This window comes from Paramisgurnus dabryanus, chromosome 7 (genome assembly GCF_030506205.2).
Source record: "Paramisgurnus dabryanus chromosome 7, PD_genome_1.1, whole genome shotgun sequence".
NCBI classification, from domain to species: Eukaryota; Metazoa; Chordata; class Actinopteri; order Cypriniformes; family Cobitidae; genus Paramisgurnus; species Paramisgurnus dabryanus.
This window is the reverse complement of record NC_133343.1, coordinates 1,295,320-1,307,417: the sequence shown is the minus strand read 5'-3', so window position 1 is coordinate 1,307,417 and position 12,098 is coordinate 1,295,320. Positions and strand designations below refer to the sequence as shown.

Sequence of the window (12,098 nt, the reverse complement as noted above, 5' to 3'; positions counted from 1 at the left end):
ATTTAAATCAAATTTAGATCATACTTTCTGTGAATTTTTTATAAAAATTTGATATTTTACAGGCAAGCTAATGGTGTAGTATAGGAATTGAGTGGTAAATACTTCATATCTCCCAAAACACAGCATTAAAGGGATAGTTCGGCCAAAAACGATATTAAACCCATGATTTACTCACCCCCAAGCTGTCCGAGTTGCATATGTCCATCGTTTTTCAGACAAACACATTTTCGGATATTTTAGAAAATATTTTAGATCTTTCTGTTCATTAAATGTAATGTCACGGGGTCCAGCAATAGTCCACGACCTTCAAGTCCAAAAAAGTGCGTCCATCCTTCACAAATTAAATCCAAACGGCTCCAGGATGATAAACAAAGGTCTTCTGTGGGTAATCCGTGCGGTGTTGTTGTAGAAATATCCATATTTAAAATGTTATTAATGTTATAAACTACCTTCCGGTAGCGCCGCCATCTTAGAGTGATGCGCATTCAGGATGAGAGCTTTGCAGCGTACAGAGTTTCTCTGCTGCTGCTCTGTGCCCCCGCCCTCCGAATTTGTCATACGTCACTAAGAAAAGTGCGTACACTACGCTAATACTCTCTCCTGAGTCTAAGATGGCGGCGCTACCGGAAGGTAGTTTATAACGTTAATAACATTTTAAATATGGATATTTCTACAACAACGCCGCACGGATTACCCACAGAAGACCTTTGTTTATCATCCTGGAGCCGTTTGGATTTAATTTGTGAAGGATGGACGCACTTTTTTGGACTTGAAGGTCGTGGACTATTGCTGGACCCCGTAACATTACATTTAATCAACTGAAAGATCTAAAATATTTTCTAAAATATCCGAAAATGTGTTTGTCTGAAAAACGATGGACATATGCAACTCGGACAGCTTGGGGGTGAGTAAATCATGGGTTTAATATCGTTTTTGGCCGAACTATCCCTTTAATGTATAGATGCAAATTAAACAAAACAATTGATATCGTTTTTGTATCATTAAAAATTTATATATTTTTTGTAATCACTCTTTTGATTTCTGGGGTCATTTTTACCCCCAAGGAACTAAAACGTATACAGGAAAATAGGGGCTTATGAAACTAAAATAACAGCCTCGTAAAGCATTCTGGGAACCAGAAATCCTCATCAACCTTTTTCTGTAGTTTCCTTCTAATTTTGTTTCCCAGAATTCATATGGTAGTCAATGGTCACTATCTGCTGTGAGTTTACCATAATTTCTCAAAATATCTTCTTTTGTGTTCATCAGGAAAAAAAAATCATACAGGTTTAGAAACAACATGAGCGAGAGTAAATAATAACAGAATTTTCATTTTAAAGTCAACTATCCCTAATAAAACACATTTAAATCAGGCTGCAATAAAACAAAATTGAAAAAGTAACACAGCATATTAAAACACTTAACACAAAATTTCCTTTATGATATTAGTTTAAATCAGTGTATTTGCTGGGATCAGGTATATATGAAGAATGGGTCTTCTGCACCCTGAAATAATCCCAAATCTCATCATCTTTGTTGTTAGATCAAGGGCCCATTTCAGAAAGGTGGTTAAGAGTTTTCGGTTTCATTCACACATTTTTATTATGTACACTCTAAAATATTTTTAGGTGTCTTTAAAGCTGTGTAAGATCTACTCCCATCTAGCAGTGAAAGTCTATATGACAACCAACTAAATATTACTTTCTAGCCCCCATAAAATTGAGCTTCCATAAACATTCAACATACACAGACTGGACAGCTCATGAAACTTCACAAATATGAGATTGAACAACAATGAAATTAATAAGACATATTACAGTTTTTTTCGATTGCTAAACGCCAGTGGGCACAACTGGAGTCACATGTGCAAAACTCTAACTACAGTCTGCACAGCAGCAGTTCATGTGGACCAAACTCTAGTTCGTTTTTCATTGCTTGAACACAGTTTTCAATACTTTACACACTTATCCCATGACTTTAACCACAACCTGCACAACACTGTGGATTTACAGCACTTTGTTCAAATGCTAACACACTGCTGTCAAAACTGTGAACCACACATTCAAAACACAATTGATTTCAGCCTTGTGCCTTTCAAACACTGCTGATTGCAATTTCATATAAATATAAATTTAAATTTCATATATGTATTTCATTTATATATAATATTACCTTTCATGTACTTTAAGTTTCTACCTTTTTTTCTCATTACTGTAATTCCGTAAATTACTACAGACAACTGAAGCAAACTGCTAATTTTCATTTACCTTAAAAAATTATGGTGTTCTAAAAAAATAATGTGATAAATCAATAAATAAATCATTCTTTAAAGAAAACATTACTTGGTGTGACATCACTGAAATTGTTAAAACTGTAAAGATATAAAGTTAGTATTTTGTGTATTGGTGTTTGATGTTAGTGTTTTTCCTCTCAGTGTGTTGTGAGTGACAGTGTGTGTTATCTCAGTGAGGGTTGTGTTTAGTGTTTGGCTGCACGGAGCTGTTTTGAGCCATGTGTGTAGAGTTGTGCTCAGGTGACTTTTGGTAGTGCAGACTGTAGTTAGAGTTTTGCACATGTAGCTCCAGTTGTGCTCACTGTCGTTTAGCAATCGAAAAAAACTGTAAAAGGGCATTGAATCAAAAATTCTTTTTTAACTTGATATTCTGTTATATAAGAGGTCATCATACTTAAATGAACATCCTGCAAGCTTCAGAACTGAAAATGTAATTTTTACTGAGACGTAATAGTTTTTGGCACCAAGCAAAAAACAAACAAACAAAAAAAAACGGTTGGTTCAGGAATCTGCAGAAATGTGATGTCAGATTAGAATTGAAACACCTCCCCAAACCCAAAATACAAAGACCACTTTTGTAGCCCCGCACACAGCTTCGCATGGCACACGTGTGGGCAAGGGGCTAAGCAAACCATGCAGTGTCTCAACAATCAGTAAACATGTCTTTAAAGATTGCTAAATGTTATAACAATCTGTTATGAGTACCCATAGAAACGGAGTGTTCGGTTGTGGAAGAACCGTTTGGGAACAACAGAGCCGCTTACAGGACAAGTTCGGTATTTTACACTTAAAGCCCTGTTTTCAGATTGTTTAAGATGAAATAGAATGGTTTTGAATGAGATTTGGGCTGCTGGCCCGAGAATTTTCGGTTCCCCCCCACCCTCACAATGGCTGCATTGGTGCACTGGAACAATCCTTCCTAAAATGCATTAAAGCGACACCATGTAATTTTTCAACCTTCATAATACATTTTCAAGACCCTTGTGATAGTACATCGACTTAAAATATGTTAAATGACATGTCTACCATAGCCTGACGGGGTCTGTATCGCTTTTACTCGTACTTTAAAACTTAGGGTTTCGGGTAGTAACCAGAGCACAAAAAAACGACAAAAATTCGACTGCTTTACGGCATACGTCACTTCCTCCACACTTTTTTAACGTGAATTTTGCTGGAGGCTACTTAAGGAGTGTAGAGAGCAACTTCTATTGTGTGACTCTGTGGCACTGTTTTAATGTCACGGACATATGACATGGGTGACCCAGGTTCGATTCTCCTTTAAGGCAATTTTTATATAAACTCACGATCTTGATTCATACATAGATGCGATCTTTATAAATGACGGCAATTATCTTGCATATTGTTCCCTGTATTCAGATACTGCATTCACGTGTTCAAGTATTTACCTTTCTTTTACTGTTTATAGTATTTACATTACAATCCAGGATGCTATAGCAGTCAAACTTGCTCAAACTCACACAGTGTAAAACCAAACCCTATTCATTCACCAATCAGATCCGAGCGTTTCTCTCTTCTCTCTTCCTCATTTGCTGTGTTCCGCTGTCACTCGCGTGACGTATTACAAAGCGGCAGACCTAAACACATCGGTTTACTTGGATTTGGAGCGACAATTTTCACACAAAAGAGAGGAAAAACGAGCGCCATTGCGGAAAATCCTGGTGGCAAGGGAGAGAGAGACGATGCAACAATATTTGTTTCGAAAAAGGCAAGGAAATACTTCTGGTCGTTTCTCAATTGGAAGGCTGCAGCCTCCGGAGGTCAAATATGCAGGCTGCATACGTCATCAAGCCTGGTTTATTAAGGTAAACTGAGCATTACATTCGCAAGTCATAAGCATACTGCAACAATTTACGATTAACTAAGTATAATAGTCAACTTTATAATTGTTAATATTCTGAAATAAGACAGTCTTGAGGACGTATGCAGCTTAGAAATACGACATCCGGAGTCTGCAACCTTCAGATTGAGAAATGACTTCTGCCATGAGTTCCTCATCAGAAAGTTGTAACATGACTGTGTTTCTCCCTGATGCCTCAAAATGTTGATCGTTTAGCGTTTAGTTTTTAAAGGTTTAGTTTTTAGTTTAGTTTTAAGTTTTAAGGTTAGCCAGTTCTTTTCCTTTGCGACAGTGCTGCGGCGCTTGTGGCCTCTAGGGGCGCTAGGCGTGAAAAATACATGTCTAGCGCCCCCTAGTGGCCAAAAAGTTCTGCGGTGTGCCTTTAAACTTTCATTTACAAAGACGTGAAACTCACCGAGTGGTCAGGGGTGTTCACTGATATGCTCACACAAAAATCGCTGCAAAAGATGCTTTCCAACAGGTGTTTTAGCATTCGTTGTAAACTTGTGGACCTAATTTCCAAACGCTTCACACCCGTATATTCTTCCGCTGAGAGCTTGAATAATAAACACTCCAGCCCAATCAATGGCAATAATCCACCTTTGACAATTGCAAGAATACAAACAACATTCCCAACGCGGAGTAAAACCGTACCTCAAAGCATATCTAATACAAGTCAATGAAGTTGAACAAAAACTACGATAAAACCTGTTGGAAAGCATCTTTTGCAGCGATTTTTGTGTGAGCATATCAGTGAACACCCCAACCACTCGGTCTTTGTAAACAAAAGTTTAATGCATTTTAGGAAGGATTGTTCCAGTGCACCTGTGCAGCCATTGTGGGGGTGTACCACAGAACCGAAAATTCTCAGACCAGCAGCATATCTCCAAATTTCAGTCAAAACTGTTCTATTTCATAATAAACAATCTGAAAACAGGGCTTTAAGTGTAAAATACCAAACTTGTCCTTTAACTCGGAGGCTCGGAACATAAAATTAGGAATGTGTGGTTAAAGTTTGTTTTTGAAGAAGTTCCAGCTGGCGTGGGAAGTGTTTGTTTACTTTGTGTACCGCAGATTCATTTGTAAAGAAGCCACAAGTCGATGCTGGATTTGCAGAGAGACTGTGATTAAAAGCACCACTAATATTGGATCTGACAGCAATGGCAAGTATTGTGTGCACAGTGAGTAAAACATTTTACTAAATTACTACATTTCACTATTGCTTTGTTAGAGATTGCTTTGATATGTCCGTTGTAACATCCGTGTCTAATTTACTAAAAACATTAAACGATTAATAAAGGTGCAGCACTTAACAATATAACTGTAATATAACAATAGAAATATACAAAGTTAGTGATAAGGACTTAACCAGGGGCGAAAATTTCATCTAAATGTTGGGGGGGACAATAAACATAAAATTTTTCAAGAACAATTTTTGAAGGGGACACCAATAATACGGGCAAAGGAAATGTGTACAGATAGAAAACGTTTCTCTTTCTCTATGAACGGATGCAAATTTAATTTTAATACACATGAATGCAGAGGTGAAAAGAGTAATAAAATATTCTACTTAAGTAAAAGTAAAGTTACTTTAATAATATTTTACTTAAGTAAAAGTAAAGTTACTGGTCTAAAAATCTACTCAAGTAAAAAGTAAGTCATTTTAAAGCTACTTTTTTACAGCGGGGAGAGGTTTCTAGTATAGTTCAAAAAGGAAGGATATATACATCTCAAACTATGTTTTTAATTGTTAACATCTTTACAATTAAAGTGCAATAACAAAAAGTTAATAAAATAAAAAGCTTTTTTATAACTAAGAAACATTTATGGAATTATTTAACGATTTTTACAGGTGAGTTATGCACTTTTGAAGCAAAAATAATATGAGGTCAGCAGCTAGTAAATACAATCATTATAGTAAGGTTGTAATTGATGTATTGCTGGTAACATACATTAAGTTATTAAACTATATACATAAATGAGCATATAATGAGATGAGTGCCATGGCTATACACTATACATCCTTTATACGTTTATTTTATTCTAGTTTCCCAGACCTGTGTACCTGATGTCTTTCAATCTCTCTCTCTCGCTCTCTCTCTCTCTCTCTCTCTCTGCAATGTCTAATGACATGCGCATTCTCGAGGACGTTCTTAAGTTGTTTGACTTGACGCGAAGCTGCTAGACCTCGGAAGATAATGCGCATGTATTAAAAACGCGTCGTGCAAATTAGCGGTTAAAACCCGGTCGGCAATTCTCAAACTCCGTACTCAAGAGCATGAACCCTACCTGAATGAAACAATCGCTTTGCGTCAATGGCCAGGGGTTTCTTTCATAAGAATTGAATTGAGGGTCTGCATTAGCCCGCGCCTGTCTCGTCCCTCTCCATGGTTCTTTTTGCGCGTTCCCCCGCCCATCAATCAATCATCCGTGGCGCGTCTTTATCACCTTACTTTTTTATTTATTTTTACTCAGTAACGGATATGATTTAACATGTTGCGAAGTAGTCTTCAATACTTTAAACATACTTAAGTAAAAGTAAAGTACAGATTTTAAAAACTACTCAAAGTAAAAGTACACAAAAAAACCTCAGTTACACCAAGGTGAGTAAATGTAATTTGTTACTTTCACCTCTGCATGAATACATAAAATGTTTTCTTGATCGTTTATCTGTTTCTGTTCTCAGAAAACGAAATGTGTTCATGTTTATATGTCAAAATAGTCCAGTTTTAAAACATATGAGGATAAACTGATAAGTGATGGGAAACGTTGTATTCGCGTCGGCTCCGTACACTTCTCTACCACCGGACTGTGTGTCGGTGGTGAGGTAAAAGGGGCGCGGGCAGTGGACCAAACCACTGTGAGGCAAGGGAGGGGGAATCAAAATGTTTAAAACGTTTTTTTGTTGTTGCTCCGTTTGCATTTGTATTGTTTCACTTCGTACACAACTATTTTAAGTGTTATAAATCATTAAATTATTTTCAATACACATATTTTAATGATATTTTAGGGGGGACAACCCTTAGATAGGGGGGGTCCTGTCCCCCCCGACCCCCCCGGGATTTCCGCCCATGGACTTAACAGCTGCAATTTAGATTCTGATTTTCTGAATTTAGGCAAGTTGCGTTTCAAAGGTCAAACACTCAACAACGTTTTTTTTATCATCTAATGTGGTATTTAACGTTACGTGTATGTAAGAGCAACCACACAAGCACAATAGAAATATACAAAGTTATTGATAAGGATTTATCAGCCGCAGTTTAGATTCTCATGCGCGCTTACTGTGTTGTATACGGTAATTTAGTCACATCGAGTTTAAAGTTTTGTTTCTACTTTACTATACGTATTGTCATTTATGTGTATCATATAGCACCCAGAACCTATTGTGGCTCATGTGTTCGGCTGCTATTTTTACAAATTAATGTTTTTAAAACATTTCCCCACATGTAATGACAGGGAAGTAAGCTATCCAATCATAGCAGTGGGCGTTTACGGTCTTCAATGCGGCCCATCCCTTCTCCGGACAGCATCGGAACCATGTTACAAAATAGCCTCTTACTTATTGCTTTTGATGTTTTTGAATGTTAAAAAGCCACGGAACATCATAAGTAGACCTCAGTATAAAACAATAATATCAACAGATTCATTGCCACTTTAAGTTCAAAATATAGAAATATAATGAACGAATGAATGACTGAATAAACAAATAAAATATGGAAATATAATGAATAAATGAATAAACATAAAATATAGAAATATAATGAATAAACGAATAAACAAAATATAAAAATATAATGAATTAAATTAATAAATTAATAAACATGTCAAATATAGAAATATAATGAAGGAATGAATAAATGAATGAATAAACATAAAATATAGAAATATAATGAATGAATGACTGAATGAATAAACATTAAATATAGAAATATAATGAATGAATGAATAAACATAAAATATAGAAATATAATGAATGAATGAATAAACATAAAATATAGAAATATAATGAATTAATGAATAAATGAATAAACATAAAATATAGAAATATAATGAATTAATGAATAAATGAATAAATGAATAAACATTTAAAATATAGAAATATAATGAATGAATGAATAAATGAATAAACATAAAATATAGAGATATAATGAATGAATGAATAAACATAAAATATAGAAATATAATGAATTAATGAATAAATGAATAAACATTTAAAATATAGAAATATAATGAATGAATGAATGAATAAACATATAAAATATAGAAATATAATGAATTAATGAATAAACATATAAAATATAAAATATAGAAATAGAATGAATGAATAAATATATAAACAATAATATGATGAAAAATGATAATAATTAAATTGATAATAAAAATATTATTGAATAATCAAATAAACAATCATATGGATAACTAATGATTATAAAATGATTATGATGATTATATAAATAGATGATTAAAAATAAACTAAAAACACAATAATAAAAGCGTTATGCACTTGAGGAGCTAAGGTAGGATCCATTACTGTAAACCTTCATTTCATTTGACTGAAGAGAATATACGAGTGTAAAAGCGGCACGCTCAACATTTGATTGTTTTACATTTAAACAGAATAATAAAGATGAAGATGCTAAACCCGACTCCTGTAAATGTGATCCAAACAGATTCATAAACATCATTCTTCAGCATGCATTATTATTATTATATCACATTCCCATATTTATCTGCTGGATGTTTTGAAATCCCGTCCCAGATACCGAGTGATGATGTCACAGAAAGTACACAGCAGATTTCAGTTCTCAATCAAATAATAAAACAGATGGGACAATTTCATTTCTCTATTCACAGCAGTATAAGTCACTAGATGTGCAGTAACTAATGTCTTTTTGTTTTATTGTATAAACAAAAAGAAATTTTTGATGACACTATATGATGTACAGGAGCTATGGGTGTCGGGCGTGGTTCACCCACATCAGATGTCCAGCTGTACTCACTGCTCCACTCGCTCCAGATGGTTTTGGTTTTTTTAAAAACAAGTTTGGCTCTGACCCGGAGTACATACAGCTGATGTAAGTACAGATCTTCATGAAGCTTTATATGAGGGTCATTGATCTGAAAACTCTTACTGTCCTGCACACAAACACATGATAATGATGATTATAACAGTATCTATCTTTAAGACTTCTTCCTGTGAAGATAAAGGAGAGAGAACGAGAAGATGATCTGCTCACCGTCCAGCTTTGCTCAGCAGATCTGTACTGCAGCTCAAACACATGACCCGGAAAATATTGTGATTTTGGGGAAGCAAAACTCCATGAAACATTGAGCCCGTCAACTTTCACTCCCACAGGAGGCAGAACTTTCACTACTGCAAAAACACAAACAGCACACGCTCACAAATACACCAGATATTCATGTGATTCTCGCTCTTATTATCTTGTGTGCTTACCGCTGTCCCTGCCTTTGTGTTGTGTCTGAACCACAGGTGCATCAAAGTTCTCACACATCACTTTTTCAGAGATGATGGCAGCACCTATTATGATTCCTCCCTTTATTGAAGAAGAAAACACAACATCACATCTCTGTCACTGTTCAATCAAACCTGTCTACATACGCTCAAATTATTGTTATTCATCCAAACACAAACTTACAGGTGTTTTAAATTCAACGCTGGCTGTGCGGATGTTGAGGTCTGAGCTCTCGAAGGACATCTGCTGCTTTTCTGTTTCACTGCCTCCACTGACAGAAAGAAATACAGAAACATTTATTCATAACTGAAAAGTTACTGAAAAGTTCAGCATGTAAACATGTGAATAAATATAATATCTTACGCTCTTTTAACCTCTACATGTAGGAAGCAGTTTGTCTGAGGTGTGATGGGCGGCTGGATCTGGACGTTTGATGTGTTCCACAAGCATGTGAAGGTGTTACAGTAGTCATTATAACACTCCAAACCTAAAGGTACATTAAACAACTATGACATCTCTCTGATATCTCAGTTTGTCTCATAGACAGTTGCCATCTGGAAACAGAGATCTCAATATTAACTAAACATTTCTCCTGAGTCTCCAACATCACATTCTCTGTAGTTTAATTTTAACAGCTCAAACTGACAACATTTCTGTGATATAATAATTGATCTGTAATATGATGTTTATTTCAGTGCTTAGTAAAGTACAATTCATATTATGCTAACACACACACGCACGCACACACAATATCTTACTTTGATCTGTAAGAGCTGAATGAAGGCACATCATCATCATCATCATCATCATTGTAATAATTACAGTCAGATTTTTCATCCTGCCCATTTCTTCACAGCACAAATCTGGAAATCTTATCCTGGTCCACAAACACTGAGAAAGAGAGAACAGTGAATGTTAAATGTCTACAGCGTGTCTATTATTTCTTTGTAACACACAGACACAGAGACGTACACACATGTACAGACTTATATAAAATGAACGTTACATACATGTGATAGATGATGGGTTGACTGAAGCCCTCTGACTCTATGACACACACAGTTCAGTGTTAAAAGAGTGATTCACAGTGAAATAAACCCTTCCACTCTTCCCACACACACACACAGCTTACACACACAAACACACACACACACACACACACACACACACACACACACACACACACACACACACACACACGACACACACACTGATCTGTGGTGACAAGTTGTGGATGAAACCACTGATGTTGATGTGGCATTTACCAAAATTCAGGGCGTAAAACGGAAACTGAGTAGAACGATATTTTCTCTCTCTCTCTCACCACCAAAGGATGTGCCTCGGGCTTACAGTTTTTTTCTGAATACCTAAACCCTAACCATGATTCTTATAGCACATTTTCTAAAACTTTTAATACCGATAGCAAAACCACTCACTGAATTTACAAAAGTAAAAACACAAACACTGCTTTGCACCAGGGCCGGGTCTACGGGGGGCTGGGGGGGCATTGCCCCCCCAGATTTTCCTTCTGCCCCCCAAAAAATATCCAGCCAACCATAAAATAACGGAGTCTCTTTATACATAAGACGTATTCTGTTGGCAAAGCTAGTGTTTGCAGCTCACGCCCACTACTGTCTGATTAACTTATTCAAGCATTAGTGGTTTCTTCAGCAGTATTTAACTCACAGAAAAAGTACTACTGTTCTCTATGACGGTAACTAAAAAAAACCCTGCATCTTTAAAATATATATTAGAAACGATGCAATTTAGTATTAAATAAACGTAATAACACAACACATATTAAATTTAAACTTTTTTATAGTAAAACATGCCCCTTATCCTTTCTTGGACTCACCTCATTATATATTCATTTTTTCTCCTAGGGGGTTTTTCACCCCGGGGAGGCAGCCTTTTTGGGCTTTACCTAGCTTCCTCTTCTATACGTTGCTTTAGTAATACGTGCACTTATAATATTGAGTCATAGCCGCAGCAAATTTAACTGCTCATGCTATCATGTATTTTGTTGTGCTATCTGTCGTTTTTCTGTGCTTTTCACTGCTTCTATTTATGTAAAGCTGCTTTGAAACAATTGACTTTTGTGAAAAGCGCTATATAAATAAAATTGAATTGAATTGAATTCATTCAAATACAACAGCCAATGGCAAGTCTCCAGCAGCATTTAATGTGTTTGTTTTGTACGTAGTTCTGTTTATTAAAATTAGAATATGCAGTTTGGTTGTGGCATACTATATAGTAGATATAATTGATATAAGATGGTTATACAGTAAATATACAGTATTGTAACAGCTGAGCATCGCGTGCAGTTTTACAATCAAATTTTAGCGTTTTTTTCATCGTCATTCATCATCAGCTCATTCAGCTCGCGCTTGAGAAAATCTTCACACGCAAACATCTACAGACTTTTAAGTTCAGGAGGAGCTTTCACTCCACAAGGTCATCGTAAGGTAAAACG

At 35.7% G+C, this 12,098-nt stretch overlaps 1 protein-coding gene across 1 annotated transcript; it reads right to left on the bottom strand.

Annotated features, from left to right (window-relative positions):
* Positions 1–8,600: 8,600 nt before the first annotated feature.
* LOC135783340 (interleukin-3 receptor class 2 subunit beta-like) lies at positions 8,601–10,742 on the bottom strand. The gene is made up of 7 exons (XM_065294030.2): positions 10,636–10,742; positions 10,384–10,516; positions 9,989–10,112; positions 9,809–9,896; positions 9,607–9,706; positions 9,389–9,525; positions 8,601–9,287 (listed from the first exon to the last, which is right to left on the bottom strand). The coding sequence occupies exons 2-7, from the start codon at positions 10,469–10,471 to the stop codon at positions 9,033–9,035; spliced, it is 792 nt and encodes a 263-aa protein (XP_065150102.1). The 5' UTR covers positions 10,472–10,516; positions 10,636–10,742; the 3' UTR covers positions 8,601–9,032.
* Between the last annotated feature and the right edge of the window lie 1,356 nt (positions 10,743–12,098).